Genomic DNA, 19,481 nt, shown 5'->3' with positions numbered 1-19,481 from the left:
CCAGGTTAACACAAAAGATGTGAAGTCACCATCTTTTTATGGCTAAATAGCATTCCATGGTGTGCTTGTACCACTATTTGTTAATCCATTTCTGGAGAAACTACTTTTTTTTTTTTTTTTTGAGAGTGCCGTGACATCACAGCACTGGCTATTTTTTGGTTGCAGCCATCATTGTTGTTTGGCAGGCCCGGGCTGGATTCAAACCCACCAGCTCAGGTGTACGTGGCTGACGCCTAAGCCACTTGAGCCACAGGTGCTGAGCCGAAACTCACATTCTTAAGGAGGCACACAGGGTAAACAAATAAAACAAGTAAACTCTACAGGTTTATTGATTGGTACTAAACACTCTCAGGGGAGAATCTGTAAGGGGCAATGAACAAGAACCACCAAAGGGGTCTTGCAAGTCCTCTTGATGAGGTGTAGATGAGCAAAAACTTTGAGGACTCCAGGTAAGAGTTGCACAGGTTTTTGAGAGAAAAGTGCCCAGAGAGAAGGATCAGTAAGTGCAAAAGACCCTGAGAGGGGAAGGGATTGGCTTGTCCAAAGTACAGCAAAAAGGCCAACTGCGCAGAGTCAATTAACCAAGGGTTGGGAGAAGAGTACTTCCCAGGCTCAGTAATTTGGGCTTGGTCATGTGACCTGCTTTGGCCAAAAGAATACTAGCAGGTATGACACAAGTAGAGGCTTGAAGTGTCCTTGAGTGGTTGGCTTTGCTCTCTTGTGTTTATGTGTCATAAGAAGCACATGGTTCAAGCCGGGCTTACACCTGTAAACCTAGCACTCTGGGAGGCCAAGGTGAGTGGACTGCCTGAGCTCGGGAGTTCGAGGCCAGCCTGAGCAAGAGTTGAGACCCTGCCTCTACTAAAAATTAGAAAAAACTAGCCAGGCATGGTGGTGCACGCCTATAGTCCCAGGTACTTGGGAGGCTGAAACAAAAAGATCGTTTGAGCCCAGAAATTTGAGGTTGCTGTGTGCTATGATCATGCCATGGAAAAAAACAAAAGAAAAGCAAAGCAGCAGCACATGGCCCAGATAGCGTGTTGGTCCAAGGAGGATGGATGAAAGAATGTGGAACAGACTTGAAATCAACCCACAACCTGGAGTCAAGCCCAGATGAGTGCCAGCAGAATCCAGAAAACCAACAGATGAACGAGTGAGAAAAACGCAATGTGAGATTTTTGTGGTTATTTGTTGTACTGCAACAGCTGACTGATGTACTGCCTCTAGGCATCAAACTCACCAGATACGGTATATAGGGGCTGTCTCATGATACACTATATAGCTGCGATGTAATAGGCAACTCCAAAATGTTCCTGATGCTAACAACATATGCCACAAGCCCCCGTCCCCTAAAAAGCCTTTTCAAAAACAACAACAAAAAAACGGGCTTGGTGTGGTGGCTCATGCCTGTAATTCCAGCACTCTGGGAGGCTGAGACAGGCAAGTCACTGAGCTTACGAGTTTGAGATTAGCCTGAGCTAGAGCGAGACCCTGCCTCTAAGAATAGCTAGGCGTTGTGGTGGGCGCCTGTAGTCCCAGCTACTTGGGAGGCTGAGTCAAGAGAATCTCAAAAGAGAGAGAGAGAGAGAGAAAATAAACCAAAAAACTAAAAAAGCCTATTTATTCAACAAGAAAATACTTACTGAGTCCCAATTGTGCATTTCTTATCCCCCTTTCACTGATGCATTGCCCCCTCAAAAGCACATGTACTATTTGAGGGATTTTAAACTTAGTTAATAGCAATTCTTTAACATTAACACTATTTTTTTTTTTGGCGACAGTCTTACTTGGTCACCCTTGGTAGAGTGCTGTGGTGTCTTAGGTCACAGCAACCTCAAACTCTTGAGTTCAAGCAATCGTTTTGTCTTAAGCTACCAAGTAGCTGGGAATATAGGCGCCCACCACAGCGGTTGGCTGTTTTTAGAGATCCCCATCTCTCTCTCTTGATCACTCTGGTCTTGAACTCATGAGTTCAGGCAATCCACCTGCCTCAGTCTCCCAAGTGCTGGGATTACAGATGTAATTACCACCATGCCTGGCCCTAACACTTGAACTTGATGCTACTCCAGGGTGATTCTCACAAACACATATAAAAGTTTCTTTTGGATAATAATCTGCATAGTCTTTTTGGCTTGCCTGAATTTGGTCTAAAGAGATTAGCCAAATGTTTTTAAAATTACTAAAATAAAGAAAGACACAGTCAAAGTTAAATAGTACCTTGATATAGCATAATATGATAGTCTCCTTTGATCACTGCTGCAGTAAAGAAAAAAGAAGTGAGGGCAGCGCCTGTGGCTCAGTGAGTAGGGTGCCAGCCCCATATACTGAGGGTGGTGGGTTCAAACCTGGCCCTGGCCAAACTGCAACAAAAAAATAGCTGGGCATTGTGGTGGGCGCCTGTGGTCCCAGCTACTCGGGAGGCAAGAGAATCACCTAAGCCTAGGAGTTGGAGGTTGCTATGAGCTGTGACACCACAGCACTCTACCAAGGGCGATAAACTAAGACTCTGTCTCTACCGAAAAAAAAAAAAAAAATAAAGAAGAAAAAAGAAGTGGGATGACTCAATTTAGTCTGAGAAAAAGGAAATGAAATAGCTTGCCATGGCAAGATGTTTTTTAATCTTCTGAGATATATTATCATTTCCAACTTTCCTAAAGGGATAATATCCCATCTGACTCTCTTCCCATCCCTTAATTCAAATGCTGATAATGGTTCTACCTGCTTAAAAAGTGATTTTACCCAGAACCTATGCAGCCTATGCAGAAAAGACAAAAGCTTATTTACTCCTGTGACTTTTTTCTCTAAAAAAGAAAGGAGCTATGTATATGAAATTGTTTTCTGCTAAAAGATGACTGAATATAAGCAAATGTGTCCCCTAGTATTTTTCTTTGGATTTTAACCAATTTCCAACTTGACATGTTATTACCTTACTAGTTTAAAGTCTTTCCTGCCTTTCTCCAGTTTTCTAGGCAAAGAAATACAATGATTTATCCAGTACCTGATACTTAGCTTTAATTACTTTTTTACATTATGATTTAGGATAGATGCTTTCTAATTTACACATAAATGCTGCATGTAACTTCTTTAATATATTATGGTGTATAATAATGCTGCTGATTACTAAGCTGGACAGTTTTGAATGGTGGTGAAAGATAATGAAATTAGTAGCTAAATTTCCTAAATGTGTGGATTGTTCCCTATCTCCACGAGAATGTATGGTGCTTGATTCCCAAAACATTAATTCAATGAGCAATTCACTAAATGTTTATTGCAAACAGGGTGCTCAAATAGTAAAGACAATGGAGCAAGACTTTACGTTCTGTTCTTAAGAAGCTTACGTTCTAGGGAGAAAAAAATATTAAGACCTATCTACAAAACAGAAATAAATTACAAGATATAATGCATGATTGAGTCACAAAGGAAAACTCACTGAAGGAAAAGAAAGAATATATTTCAAGTTAAGAACATATTGTGCTACTCAAAGAAGACCAGAAGTCTGGACTTTATTCAGAAGACAAGCAGAAGTCATAAAACGCTTAAGGAGAGCAATAACAGGATATAATTCGAATGATGGGAGAATAACTGGAAGCATCTGAAAGATGGTTTGGAAAGGGAGAGAGATCAAAGACAGAGAAACAAATTAGAAAAGTATTCATAGGCCGAGCATGGTGGCTCACACCTGTAATCTTAGCAGTCTGAGAGGCTGAGGCAGGTGATTTGCCCAAGCTCAGGAGTTCTAGACCAGCCTGAGCAAAGTGAGACCCTGTGTCTACAAATAGAAAAACTAGCCAGGTGTTGTAGCCAGCACCTGTAGTCCAGATACTCAGGAGGCTGAGACAAGAGGATCACTTGAGACTCAGGGAGGGAGGAAAGGGGGAAAGGAGGGAAGGAGGGGGAAAGGAGGGAAGGAGAGAGAAAAGGAGGGAAGGAGAGAGAAAAGGAGGGAAGGAGAGAGGGAAGGAAGGAAGGAAGCTAAGTATTTAAATTGTCTGTTCAGGTAATAGTTGATGAGGGCTTAATTTGTGCAGAAGCAGCTGAATTGAAGAGTTTTGCTGTTTTTGCAATAAGCAAAACAAACCAACATTGGTTACTGTATTGGTGGTAGTGGGACATGGCTAAGGAAGGTAGAAAAAGGAAGAAAGTGTAGAAAATGTATTTGTATAGACTGGAAAATTAGAAGAGATGTTCTGATGATTCATCATGGTTTCAGATTGGGTTATATTTTTATCCCTGGCTTTAGCCAGAAGATGCCCAGGAGAGACATCAGGGCTGGAAATCCTGACTTAGAATTATCAATATAGCAGAAAACCAACGAATGAAAGGAAGGAGTGGCCAGGAAAAGTGAAGAAGAGCGAAGGGTTTGAGAGAGAATCTTCAAGGCAGGCTTGATGTGATGCACTGAGAAGGCTACCACATCACCCATGTGGTAATCAGGCATAAAACATCTAACCTGAATCCAACCACGAGGCTACCAGCAGGCAATTCCCATTGAGGAACATTCTGTAAAATATCTGGCCTGATTTCTTCTAAAACTTAGGTATCAGGAAAGATGTAAAGAGGCTGGGAAAGTGTTCTAGATTGAGTTTAAAGAGACGTGACCAAAAAATACAAAGCGTGACCCTTCATTAGAATGACCAAAACCCAAAAAAGCTATAAAGAATGTTAACTGGTAGAATTGGGGGTATTTGGATTGAAAGTGTATATTAGAAAACAGTACTGTATCAGTGTTCATTTCCTCGGTGTGACAATCTTATTGTGATTATGTAAGAGAGTATCTTTCATCTTGGAAACTACTGCTGAAATGTTTAGAGGTGACGTGTCATTATGTATAAAATATAATCACTGAATGGGTCAGTGACATAAAAATAAACTAATCATTAAGCTATATACACACATAAATATGATAGATATGCACATAAGACATATATAGTCTATATAAATACATGCTAACATGTAGATATACAAATATATATTAATCTAAATATGTGCAATATATTTAACAACACAATATAAATAGATGTAAAGCAAATGTAGTAAAATATTGAATTAATGGCAATGCGGCCATAAGTTTGAAATCATTCTAAGTAAAATGCTAGGGAACCGTTCTGCTGTAATCCTCAAATATACACAATAAAATTTATTTTTAGTATGGAGAGTTCTCAAAGAACTAAAAGTAGACCTACCATTTGGTGCTGCAATCCCATTACTAGGTATCTACCCAGAAAAAAAAAAGGACATTTCACCATAAGGACTTCTGCAGTGGAATGTTAACAGCCGCACAACTCATAATTCCTAAATTGTGGAATCAACCCTAGTGCCCTTCAACATGTGAACGGACTAATAAATTATGGTATATGTATACCGTGGAATACTATTCAGCCATAATAAAACAGAGATTTTGTATCTTTTGTGACAAGTTGTACTGATTTGGACAATATTCTCTCAGGCAAAGTATCACAAGAATGGGAAAAAAAGCATCACAGGTACTCAGTACCAATTTAAAACTAGTGGATTAACTACTACATGCTCACAGGACAGAAAATGTCAATGAAATTCAAATAGGGGTAGTGGGTAGGGGTTGGGTAACTTCCTACCAAACAGGCATACTGCATGGCTATATGGCACAGTTCCTGGGTGAAGGACACAATGACAATGTGGACTTTAACCTTACGAAAGCAATTTATATAACCTAATCATATGTACTCTCATATTAACCTGAAATAAAAAAATATTTTTTTTTAAATCGGGGGAACCATTTAATTTTTTAAAGAAACTAATAAATGAATAAAATATGAAATGCTTTTAAAAAGAGTAATCTGGGCTTGGCACCCATAGGTCAATGGCTAGGGTGCCAGCCACATATACCAGGGGCTGGCAGGTTTGAACCCTAAACAACAATGACAACAACCACCAAAAAATAGTCGGGCGTTGTGGTGGATGCCTGTAGTCCCAGCTACTTGGGAGGTTGAGCCAAGAGAATTGCTTAAACCCAGGAGTTAGAGGTTGCTGTGAGCTGAGACGCCATGGCACTCTGCCAAGGACGACATAGTGAGACTCTGTCTCAAAAAAAAAAAAAGAGTAATCTGGTGGAAGGCTAGGAAGTCATGAGAAATAAGGAGTTGCTAGGAAGCCAAAAGCGGATACACTTTGCTAATTTCTATTTCTTTATTTCCTCCAATTCTACTTCCTTGCAATAGAAAGTAGGCTTCATTAGCACACTGTCTCAGTAAGAATTGTCTACAACACAAGTGATCCACAGAGATTTATCAATGGCAAGTAAGTGTTCTATGATTTGAGGAAGTACGTAGACTGTTGAGACAGATCACCTAACAGGACTTCTCTTCTATTTCACTCCAAAGAAAATCACTGGGGTTGTACATTTAAAGAATGCAGCTCTCTATCCAGAATAGGGTTCAGCAAATCCTAGCTTTATCACATCTCAAACCTTGGAAGCATGTGGATGCACAGTGCATTTAAACACCTGCATCTGTGTGCATCCTTCAACAAGATGGCTGGGTTTTTCCTCTTTGAATGAAGTTGGCTTATGCAGTTCAAAAAAAAAAAAACCCTGTGAATTCAGTCTTTCCTTTCAGAGGACAAACTTAACAACACAGCTTATTTATTTTATATTGGCAAGTTATCTCTTTGCTCAGTGCAGCCACTGGAATATAGCACTTCTGTCCTGGTATTCACTTCTGCCGTGATCATCTTGGCTCCACAAATCATCAGGACCACAGCCTGATGTGTACTTTAATTTGGGTGCATTAACAGGCGTGCTGCCTTGTTGCTAGCATTAACACCCTAAATAATTAATGTTTCTAAGCCCCTAGGGCTCCGAATCTCACCAGCAAAACATGCAACTGGGCAGTCCCTATGGCTCAAAGGAGTAGGGCGCTGGCGCCATATACTGGAGGTGGTGGGTTCAAATCCAGCCCTGGCCAAAAACAAAACAAAACTAAACTAAACTAAAACATACAACTTAGTTTCCTATGCTTTACTTACTTTCAAAAAGGGGGAAAAATCTAAAGTAGCAAACAACAGAGGTTCTAAAGATCAGTTATCTCCAGAATTTATAGACTTTGTAAGGGCATGCAATTTTTTTCAGGCACTGTGGTATCATTTAGAGTCCCAACAGTCCATTAACTATATTCGCATCCCACGTGGAGAAAGAGAATCTCGGGTAGAGATTGCCTTAAAATCACTGAGGTGGAGTAAAGTCAGGAAAACCACTGCAGATGTTTCCTCTTCCTTCACAAAAGAACCGAAACCTGGCTTTCCCACAAGGTTTAGCTTCTCTGGCGAAGGATATGTGTCCGCCCACTACGCCAACTTCATCAGATGTGCTTTGAGCACCTTCTCTCCTTCATTAGGAATGCTAACCTCGGCACAGTGGTTAGGACGCCAGGCACATGCACGCGGGTTGGCGGGTTGGAACCGGCCTGGGCCAGCTAAACGATGACAACTGCAACCCAAAACAGCTGGACATTGTGGCAGGCACCTGTAGTCCCAGCTACTTGGGAGGCTGAGGCAAGAGAATCGCTCAAGCCTAGGAGTTTGAGGTTGCTGTGAACTGCGACACCACAGCACTCTACCCAGGGTGACATAGTGAGACTCTGTCTCCAAAAAAAAAAAGAAAGAAAGAAACGCTAACCTCTCAGAGCCCTCATTCACCTTCCCACCCTGGTCCTTCCCACCCTGGTCTATACCACCACTGTCACCGTTAAGGACCTCACCACCTGGCCTCATGAACAGCACAACCCACACTCCTTGCCTTTCAATGATCTCCAGGTACACTCTTCAGCAGCTCACTGGGAGGCTACATTTTATTTATTTATTATTATTATTTTTGAGACAGAGCCTAAAGTTGTCGCCCTGGGTAGAGTGCTATGGCATCACAGCTCAACGCAACCTCAAACTCTTGGGCTTAAGTGATCCTCTTGCCTCAGCCTCCTAAGTTGCTGGGACTACAGGTGCCTGCGAGCCACAACGCCCAGCTATTTTTTGGTTGTAGTTGTCATTGTTGTTTGGTAGGCCGGGGCGGGATTCGAACCTGCCAGCTCTGGTGCACGTAGCTGGTGCCCTAGCTGCTTGAACTATAGGCACTGAGCCAGAGGCTACATTTTAAACATAGGAGTTGCTTGAAATCATTTTCCGTCCATGATGTCCAAATTTTGAATTTTTCTGACTGTAATCTCTTCATCTTTCACCATAAAACCACACCCTTGACTCTCCCCTTCGGTCCTATCAATTTTGGTCAGGCACTCCAACTCTCTTTATTCTACTGTCATGGTAGATCTCAAGTATGAAAGGAATTCCTGAATACACCACCTACCAGGCAAAAGAGTCAAGAACTTATAGGTGTCTTCTTTTCTGTGAGGTAAGACTGACAAGGTCAAGTATAACCAGTTTAGGAATCAGGGAAAAGGAAGGCTAGAGCATGGAGCTGACTCATGCTAGGCCTTAAGAGAGACGGAGGAATGAGGGGGATGTACCGAGTGCCTGTTTATAAAACCCTCTACTGTCTAGTCTAGCCCAGCATGCAGCTGACTCATGCTAGGCCTTAAGAGAGACGGAGGAATGAGGGGGATGTACCGAGTGCCTGTTTATAAAACCCTCTACTGTCTAGTCTAGCCCAGCAGGAAAAACAATGAGCAGCTGGCTAGCAACCCTGTCGCAGTCACTCATTGCCACCGTAAAATGCCTTGCTCGTTTTGACCTTTTATCATTTATAAAAGCTCACCAACTCCAGCTTTTTCAGACCCCAGTCCTGGGAAGAGAACATTGCCAAAGAATGACACCAGTCCACGCTAACCATTTCTTCAACAAATGCATCTAACTTTACCTAAGCCCTCCTTTTTACTTGGAAATGTTCCAAAAGTGTCTGCAATTTCCTTATTCCACAACTCATTTTTTAAAATTCCCTGGTTCTTTTAGTCCATTGAAAAGATAGAAGTTCTCCAACTTGTATTCTCTTGGCTAAAAATGCTTTCTCAGAAGTGCCTAATGCACTGACAGTGATCCCATGGACTGATTTGCTTTCATTTCCATTGAGTTCTCTTTGGCATTTGACTTTTTTTTTTTTTTTTTTTGCAGTTTTTGGCAGGGGCTGGGTTTGAACCTGCCACCTCTGGCATATGGGGCTGGCGCCCTACTGCCTTGAGCCACAGGTGCCGCTCAGCATTTGACCCTTTGAACACAGTTTCTCTGTACCTACCTCTACTTCTCCATCCTTCATTACCCCATCACCCAAATGGAGGTCTTCCCTAAGGCACTGGATCTAATAAGTACCTACGTCACAGATCTCTTACTTCACACCCTTTACTGTCAATCCTATGGTGAGGTTGGAGTTGAGACCCTCAGTCTCAACTCTCCCCAGCCTGCACACTCTTACCTCAGATATAGACCTACATTTTAACTTCTCTCCAGACATGACTTAGAAGACCTGCTGGTTCCTCAAAAACATCATGTCCACCAATCAAAAGTTTCACTGTCTTCTTCCAATAAAATCCTCTCCTCTAATTTTATAGTCAATCTCCAGGCCATGGGCAATCTGTTTTTAGGTAGTAGTCTCACAGCTATCGCCCCCCACAGCTCCCAAGTACAGGCCCTCAGAACTCACATATCTTGGCCTTTGAAATCGCCTCTTAACTGATCTTTCTACATACTGAAAATTCTTTTTTTTTTTTTTTTGAGACAGAGCCTCAAGCTGTCCCCCTGGCTAGAGTGCTGTGGCATCACAGCTCACAGCAACCTCCAACTCCTGGGCTCAAGCGAGTCTCCTGCCTCTGCCTCCCAAGTAGCTGGGACCACAGGCGCCTGCCACAACGCCCGGCTATTTTTTGGTTGCAGCCGTCATTGTTGTTTGGCGGGTCCAGGCTGGGGATTCAAACCCGCCACCTTAGGTGTACGTGGCTGGCGCCTTAGCCGGTTGAGCTATAGGCGCCGAGCCCGTACTGAAAATTCTTACTTTGGACCAGATACAGCTGCTAATATATCTTTTGAGAAATTTCTTTTTAGATCTTTCTTACCTGGAATGTGATTTTCAGTGGCTCCTTGACACCAAAATGAGCCAAACGCTTCTGTCCAATATTCATGTCACTATAATGTGACTCCAGCTTTCCTTTACAGCTTTATTTTCTCCTCTCTCCTGCTTGGACCCTAGCTTTCTACTGAAGTGGATGATTGGCTATTTTTCACCCTGGCCCTACACGTTCACTTACACTATTCCCTCTTCTAGCTATGTTTGGTCTCTACTCCATCTTTTGGAACCCTTCACAAATATCAAATGGTTGTAAAGCCTTCCGTGGTTTCCAAAGTGAACAGTACTTTGATGCTACTCTGTATTACTGTGAATCACGGAAAGGCTGGCTCTTGGAGGGCCATCGCTGTGTCCTCTCTGAGGCATTTATAACAGTGCATTGTCCAGAACTGGTATTAGATAACTTAGCTGATGATTTGAACCTCTGAGCAAACATTTCACCGTCCCCAGATCTTGAGATAACAAAATCTGGGAGAGATTAAGACACTCACCCATGGATTCTGAAGTTTGACTGCCAACCACTCGAAGCAGCATGGGCTGACTGCTGTCTGACCTCTGTAGAGAGGTAGAAGGAGAGGACACCGTTGTCCCATTCACCTTGGCTTCTGCCTGGGGCTAAGGTATCCAAAAGGAAGCAGAATTATTTTTTCATACTAAACACTCAAATATATAACTATAAAAATATTACATATAGAAATTCAGGTATTATAGATACTCAAGACTCAGAAAGTTTGACCCTCTCTACTTAGAAATCTTCTGAAGATTGCTGAATCTGGGCTATTACACTGTTGACATGATCTATGGATATTGTCTTTGTATCTGAATTGTGTCCCCTTGTAACTGTGAGAAAAACCTAAAAGGTACAGTGGAATGAAACTGTAAGTCATTAGACTAAATAGCTGAACAATTTAGGAGGTCATGTGAGACTGGTGAAACCATGTGAGATCTCCAAAATGTAATGGAAAAAATCCATATTTTTGTGAAATATTAAGTAACAAGACAGAACATAACTCAAAATTTGAAATTCTCAGAAAGCCATAACCATGTCCACATACAGCCTATTGCAATGTAACATCTTGCTAGGTTTTCAATGGAGGCTTAAAAAGTTATGTGTTGGGGATTGTAAGAAGGAAAAAATGCCAACGGTATACCAGAAAATACAACTGAAGACAGTTATCATTTCCACAGGCAAAATTTTCACTCTTAGAAAACTAGTGGAAATCTTTAGGCATTTTTTCCTAACATGTATTTCAAGCTGGTCAAGCAAAAAACATTTTGCTAGGAAACAATCTTGAACAAATATTAAAAAACCACACCAGCTTTCTTCTTCTTCTTCTATCCTGTGCTACCTTGTACTTTACTGGGCACATACCAAGCACTTAAGAATTGATCCCTGTTATACATACAAAAAAGGCCTGTGAGTTCTGTGTTTTTATTCTGTTTAAGAGGGGGCAATGGATGTTTGCAAATATCCCATCTCTCCTCACTTGTTCCAGCAGCTGCCTTAGCCTATGTAACTGTGACTCCAGCTGTTTGTTGTGGTCTTCCAGGATCTGCATCCTGGCTTCCAGGCGGCCTTTGTGTTGACGCAGTAGCTTGGCCTCAGCAATGAGCTCAGCATCCCGAGGACTCTGCGGAGAGGTGGGCATCATTTCAGGAGGGGACGGCAGTGGGGACAGGCCTTTATGTTCATGCTGCTGCTTTAGACGATCGTATTCTGCTTGCAGGTTCCTGATGGCATCAACGAAAAGGAAAAAAAAAAAAAGAAAAAAAAAGACAAGAAAAAGAAGAAACTTGAATATCATTACCAAGTTTTGTATAATATGGTAAATAGATGCATCTGATCACCACCAAACAACAGCAAGCAAAAGAGAGGCACTAATGGATGGTTTTAATGATGACAATCTTACCAGTGCTAAAAGAACAAGACGAAATTTGAAGCTTTTGCCTGGTGTGTGAGGAGAGCCATGCTTTTCAAATTTTTATGTTGTAATAAAAGTCTCATGAGTGCTATGTTCAGATAAGTAAGCAGCAAAGGATTTAATCATTTTGTAAACATTTCTTTATAATGTAATGAGAATAAAATTTTTATACCTCTGTCAACACTTTGGTTTGCATAAAAAATTAGCAAATAATTTTCAACAGAAATGTATACCCATGTACCCACCACCCTGCGATGCCATTTGCCATTATTTTCTTCAAACATTTTTTTTAAGAAGTAAAATAGGACTTAATGTGAAAGTTCCCCATATGCCCTCCTCAACACCACACCATTCCCTTCTCACCATCACCCCAAGGAAATAATGCCATGCTGAATTCCATGTCCGTAAGTACCATGAACGTATCCACAAATATTAGGTTAGACTAATAAAGATGCTGATAGTCGCCTGTTTTTTACCTATAAAAACGGCCATTTTATGTGATTCAATCGAATAGCATTATTTTGCATGTTCTTAAACTTCACATTTAAGAACTTTATGCTTAAGAATGTACGTACCGTTCTAAGAGTTGCTTTTTGCTTTCCACACCACTTTGGAGGTTTATCCATGTCAATACACAATAGTTGCTATTTTAACTGCTGTAAGGTATTATTCTGTTGCTTGAATATGCCAACCACATTCTCCTGTCCATGGACATTTAGGTTGTTTCCAACTTTTCGCTATTACAAAATAATGATGCAGTAAACTTCCTTATACCTGTCTCCTTGGATACCTGTTCAAGAGACTCTTTACAGAATATATTTTGACGTGGAATTGTTGGGTCCTAACAACATCTTTAATTTTGCTACATGGCACCAACTTGCTCTATGTGGTTTTTACCAATTTCTTCTCTCTCCAGTAGTGAATGAGGTTTTCTATTTGGCTACCTTGTCACCAAATTTTTGGTGTTAGCAGGCATTTAAGTTTTAGCCGATCTGATGGGTGCATTTTAGTTTGCAAATCTTTGATTACTGGTGAGGTTGAACTTCTTTCATGTTAAATGGCTTTTTATGTTTTCTTTAACCATTTTCCTGCTGGATTGTCTTTGTCTTTTTCTTGAGACAGAGCCTCAAGCTGTCGCCCTGGGTAGAGTGCTGTGGCATCACAGCTCACAGTAACCTCCTCCTGGGCTCAAGTGATTCTCTTGCCTCCACCTCCCAAGTAGCTGGGACTACAGGCGCCTGCAACAATGCCCAGCTATTTTTTGGTTGCAAACCCATCACTGGTGGGCCCGGGCTGGATTCAAATCCGCCAGCTCAGGTGTATGTGGCTGGCGCCTTAGCCGTTTGAGCCACAGGCGCCAAGCTGGATTGTCTTTTTCTTATTAAAGTTCTGGACATAGAAGCATAGCCATTTCCCATGTCAGTTCTGTGCATGGGAAATGTTTATGATATCCTGTGGTACCAAAGGATAAGTTTTAAGTTTTGGTTTAAGTACCAAAACTTAAATTTCAACATATGCCTCTGTGTTTTCTGCTTTTTATGTTTTATTCAAGAAACTCTTCCCTTACACATTTTTAAAGGTTACATTTTGTTTTTCACATTTAAGACTACCTAGAATCTATTTTTACACTAGCTGTGAACATATGATCTAATTTTACTTTTCCCCTATAGATAAAACTCTTAAGCCAGTCCTGTTCATCGTATAATCCTATTTCCCACTGATTTCTAACAATACCTCTGCAAAACATCAAGGGTCCATAAATACACGGTTGTGCTTCTGAGCTCTCTATTCTATTCTGTTGGTCTATTTGTCCACCTCTGTGCAGCTCCCAAGCTACAGCTTTAAATCTGTTGGTGCCTGGTAGGCCCTCCCGGCCCCACTTCATTCTTCAAAATTTTCTTGGCTATTCTGACCCCTTTAATTTCAGTATATTTCATGAAAATTCTTGTTGAAATTTTGGATGTGAATTACACTGAATTTATAAACTAGGAAGAACTAGGTTCATAATATTGAATCTTTACATCCAGGAAAGTGGTGAAGCTCCTCGCTGCTTCTGGTCTCATGTTGTGTCTATTAATAATGTTTTGTATTTTACCGTTTTTTTTTTTCTCTTGCTTTATAGGTTGAATGCTTAAATCACTTATTGTTTGCTGCTTTTTAATAAATACATGTAGGGTTATACATTTCTTCTTGGCACCACTTTCATCATATACCAAATTTGGGGGTGTATATCATTTAATTCAGTTCCTTACATTTAAAAATTCCTATTGTGAGCTTTCAAATTTAACCCGTAGTCATTTAAGAGTGGTTTTAGTCTCACTTTCCCCTTATTTTTTTTTTAATTGAATGGTAACTATGTACATTAATGCACTTCTGGGGTACAGTGTGGGGTTTTCACATGCAATCCGAAATACTTCCATCAAACTGGTCAACACAGCCTTCATGTCATTTTCTCAGTTATTGTTTTAAAACGTTCACATTCTACTCTTAGAAAGATTCACTTGTACCCCTATAAGATAAACCTCAGAAGTAATCCCTCCAAACCCCCTCCCTCCACCCATTCCCCCCTCCCTTCTCCTTCCCCCCTCCCTGTATTCTTAGGCTATTTGGTCCCCTTGTGTTTTTAATGTATATTTCCAATCTAACTGCATTTTAATCAGAGCACACCCGTATGATACTGATCCTTTCAAATTTAGCAACACTTCTTTTTGTGACCTAGTTCGTAGTTACTTGCTAAAAACCTTTATTAAGTTTGGGGATAAAAGTGTCTTCCCATTTGCAAGATGGAGTTTCTAAATATATACAGAGAGTGTGCTAATTTTGTTGTTCAAATTGTTTCTCCTTACTAATTTTTTGATTCCTTGTACCTATCCATTTTTGTTCTAAGACTGTTGAAATATAATTATGGAATTTTAGTTTCCTCTTTTAATTGTCATAATTCACTTTATATATTCTGGGGCCTATATAATTAGATGCATAGCAGATCTTGATTGTTCTTGGATTATTTCTTATGTAGTATACTTCTTGTACCTAATAATGTTTCTTGCCATGACTTTTTATTTTATTTAAATTTCTATGACTATTCCACTTTCTTTTGGTTTTACCTGATTCATGTGCAAACAAATATAAACAAACATTAGTATAGGCAACGGTCCCCAATGTTTTAGAAATTACTGAGAATACAATTTTAGTTGAGAACACTTCTGATATTTGAGATACTTAGTGACTGATGAGAACTCTTGTTATCTTCTTCCGGTTGTGATAAATACCCAAAGAAGATGACAGATTTCTCTTGGTCACAGAAAATATTTCATTAGATGAGAGAAATTCTTATCTACAAATATAGGTGATCTATGAGAAGAGACATGAGATGTAAACAGTGAATATGAAAGAAGGGTTTTCCCACTGTTCAGTCTGAGAAAGTAAAATAATCTCATAACCAGATTTCCTATTAGGGAAATACTTTCTTTTGTTCCAAGCCTGGAATGAACGTTCCACAGGGTATTGATGGCATGCCCTCCAAAACGTTCAGTTTCAAAATGTTCACTCTCCACACTGAAACAGAGATAAAATCCAATTTACTCTTGGGTTTTCTTTGTTCTGTTTTGAGCTCTCTCCTGTACTTAACGTTACAAGCTTTCCAAGGAATTTATTTAAAGTTATGCAGGAAATCAATGTGCGATCCTTTTCATCTAGAGAATAGAAAAGAATCTCCTATCTGTAGTGGTTGAAATCCTATCGCTATCAGTCTTCCAGGATGGTGGTTTGTGCAGTTTGTTTCACAGCAATGTGCTTTGGCAAAGCAGTGATAAGAAAAGATTTATCAAAATAAGTTTACCTGCAGTCAGATTTTGCACACTAGTCCTCTGGGTGTGAACGGTTATGTGTAGTTGTCCACATTAATGAAATCTCATTTCTGACCACTTAGCTGGCAATCAGATAAATGTTTCTGTGAACTCGAAACAGCATCCAATGTCCACAAGGTCTCATTTCATAGGAATTATCTTCAATTTTTTCCCCTTGCAGTCAGAAACTACTTTCAATGAAATGTTTCAAGTGACAACACTTTTTTATCTAGACTCTTGTTCAAGGTTTTGCTTTCTACCAGATAGGTGAGAAATCTGATGTGCCTTTTGAAAATACTGTTTTTAGATGTGGACTTTAGGATAGTACAACAAGCCATTACTGTCTTCCCACCGCCTTCGCACAAAGGTGCTGACAGGAGACTACCTTTGCCAGAGAGATCACCCTGGCTATCTTGATCCTGTGGGTCCCATTGTCCACAAAACTCCCCTTTTGTGAGTTATTTATAAGTGCTTTGTTCAGAAATCATGGCTTAGTATCTACATTACATTTCTCTTTTTGTGTTTTTCAGTGAAAAACAGAAAAGGCTTATTTTAATCAGCCAGGGCTTCTCAAAGCTGAGCTGCAAAGAATACCAATTGCTCTATGTAGGCCTTTCTTTCCTTCCCAGATGTTTGAAATTTCTCTTGGGAGCCCATTTCCTTAAAGACTCACATCCTTCTTTAATTCTGGAAGATTCTCAGCTATTGAGCTTCAAATATTGTTTCTATGCCATTTCCTCCATTCTCTTCTTCTGAAACTCTTTAATTATACCCCTAAATAAACCTCTAAAATATACTTAGAAGGTAAATCTCTAAAATATAGCTTCTAAGGTACTCTCCATTTCTTTTAACTGCACAGTTATTTGTGTTACCTTTTTTCTTAGTGCTGTGCATAGTAAAGTCCTCAGCATCATCTAATTCCCTTACCTTCTCTGACTGGGTCCAGCCTGCAATTTGTCCTGTCCATTGAGTTGAGTGACAAGTTCAGTGACTATAGTTTATTGGCAAAGACGTCTTTGTTCAGATCTATCTGCTCTATAGTTCTTGTTATTTTAGGGAATGGAATTCCCTTATTTATGCCTCTGAGCACCCTCAATGGACTTAAAAAACAATCTTTGTTGTACTCTTCTACCATTTTGCTTTCATCTAGACTTAATTCACCCTTTGGTGGGGAATTTTGAGGGGCTACCTTCTTTGGGTTTTTTGTATCCTGGTTTGGAGACATACCTTGCAATGTCTGTGTGTGCATGCACGCGCGCTGCGTATGTGTTTTCTGTTACATTTTGTGTGTCTTCCTTTGTATTTTCCTGAACTTCTAAACTCATCTCTCTCTGCAAAGTGGTTTTGTGGCTGCCCCCATCCATGCTCAGAAGCTGACAGTCTACAACTACAGCCTATATTTGTGGTCTGCAGCTCCCATAGTGAGTGATACGGAGGTATTGCTCATTTCATCACCAGGCAGTAGGCAGGTTGATTCAGGTCCAGATTTCAAGGCTGTGATGCTCTCCTTCCCAGCTGTACTCTTCACCTCTTCCTTCAGCTCTATGCACTAGGTCCACGGCTACATATAGCCTCGAGTTCCCTGCAGCAGTCAAAATTGCCCTTTGTTCCGTTCTTTCTAGGTATGAACGTGTATGTGCATGTGTTGTGTCAGGTGTGTTTTTACAGGGCCTTGATTTCCAATAGGAATTCCGGCTCTGGGTCCCCACCTCGTAAGGAGAATTTTAAGCTCTGTTATTACAGCAGAAAATGGAAGTTCACAAACTTAGCCCCCACTTACTGTTCAATGTGTCTTGCTGTTTTTATTTTTTTAATTTTTACTCCTCACTTCTGGTCCATAGTGATGAGTTATCTTACTCATTTTGCTTTCAAGTCCAGCTATGTCTTTTGCATTTTTCACTACATATTATCTATCACTAGATAAATGGTAGGAGCAGAAGAAGATACCTTAGAGCAAGACCTAATGTCTTCATCACAAACCTACCAGGACACATGGATTTTGTAGATGTATAGTTGAGGCTCCATCAGTATTAATTTACACCTTAATTCGCTAGGCTAGGATTAAGTGAGTCAAACAAGTGCCTTTCTCCTAAACAAACACATGACATCCATAAACCTCCTAGTAAGCTCAATAGCAATCTTGGCTTGAGGGACTAGCATTTCCTCCTGAAGCTATGAATTAGGACAGACTGTCACACCAAAGGTTCTAAAAGCCAGAAATGGCACAAAAAGAGGCATCTTGGTTAGCAACCAAGGAAAATACAAAGTTCTTTGATTTGAGCCTAATTTTTTCCCTTAATGGTAAATATTCATGAGAATTATCAAAAGGAATTGATGCTGAAGAGGCTGAATTAGAGATGATGTTTACTAAGTATTTTCGTAAAAAAACTTTTTTTTTGAGACTAAGTCTCACTCTGTCATTCTGGGTAGAGTGCCATGGCCACATAGCTCACAGAAACCTTAAACCCTTGGGCTGAAGAGATCTTCTTGCCTCACTTTTTATATTTTTAGTAGAGACAAGAGCTCACTCTCACTCAGGCTGGTCTTGAACTCCCGAGGTCAGGCAATCTGCTGGCCTTGGCCTCCCAGAGTGCTAGGATTATAGGTGTCAGCCACAGCACCTGGTTACTAAATGTTTTCTAATAAATGCAGGGCTGTGTTAGGGCATATTTTTCTTAGCAGTTCATATGTGAGCCTTTATGAATGAAGTCATATTTGCATGTTTAAAACATTTATGCCAATTTTTAAAAAGTATATCATAATGCTAGATTTGTTGATAATTATAGGGCATGTAGGGGAGTTCATTCTCCTAAATTATCAATAGGATACTTGCCATTGTTCCAAGGTAAGTTATTTTGAAGTTTAACCACAAGTACACAACTTACTCATTTTACCAGCTGGCTATCAATTTATACTGTTACTGATATATATTATATTTTGCTTTTCTTGAAGGAATACATGTATATCTCACCCCTATTGATTCTCTAAGTGTTAGAATGTAGTCATGAAGTAATTTTAATACAGGTGAATATTTGTGTATATCAATGATCAGATAACAACTCCACAGAGAATCTATGTTCTTGATTATCTTGTAAATTACATTTCTCTGGTAGCTCCCTAAAGAACACTGATTCCAAGTCACTGCACGTGGCTTCTGTCACTATAATTTCTTCCTCTAGCCAGTCATCCTAAAAAAATGTCTCCTATCTGTCATTACTTTCTTATTCTCCATAGAGCTAAAAAGTCCCTCTAGTCTACAATGTAGATGTATCTGATCAATTTTATGACATGAAGTATATATATAAACGTGGTTGTCCAGATACAAATTTACACTAAAAATAAACTTCCTACCCAACTGTTGGATGTAAGACGTGAACTGAATTGGCCTGGCTTGCTACCTTACTTCTTTCTGCTGGAAACAGGAAAGCACCTGGCTCTTTTAGCAATGATTTATGAGTGTCCCTTTTGCAGTCATAACTTGCATGTATGATAAACATTACAGCGATCTTTGTGTAATTTATATTAATTTACAGAGGTCAAGTGATTACAATGTAGGTCATCTACGCTTTAAATGAAACTTTCCTATTATGCATAATTATATTGCTGTACAACAATATTTTTGAAATAGAGAAATGAAGGTCACTTTCCAAGGATAAATGTCTTCTTTTTTTTTTT

At 40.0% G+C, this 19,481-nt stretch overlaps 1 protein-coding gene across 3 annotated transcripts in view; it reads right to left on the bottom strand.

Annotated features, from left to right (window-relative positions):
* The window catches only part of DMD (dystrophin), a 2,307,273-nt gene that overhangs the window by 20,548 nt on the left and 2,267,244 nt on the right, over window positions 1-19,481 (bottom strand). For all 3 annotated transcript variants that reach the window (XM_023515448.1, XM_023515449.1, XM_012807596.2), the window contains 2 exons: window positions 11,527-11,770; window positions 10,531-10,654 (listed from right to left, as the gene is read on the bottom strand). In XM_023515448.1, coding sequence (XP_023371216.1) covers window positions 10,531-10,654; window positions 11,527-11,770 — 368 coding nt within the window. The remainder of the gene's footprint in view (window positions 1-10,530; window positions 10,655-11,526; window positions 11,771-19,481) is intronic.

This window comes from Otolemur garnettii, unplaced genomic scaffold (genome assembly GCF_000181295.1).
Source record: "Otolemur garnettii isolate 467f Iridium unplaced genomic scaffold, OtoGar3 scaffold00072, whole genome shotgun sequence".
NCBI lineage: Eukaryota > Metazoa > Chordata > Mammalia > Primates > Galagidae > Otolemur > Otolemur garnettii.
The sequence above is the reverse complement of the archived record's forward strand: the minus strand, read 5'-3'. Positions and strand labels throughout refer to the sequence as shown.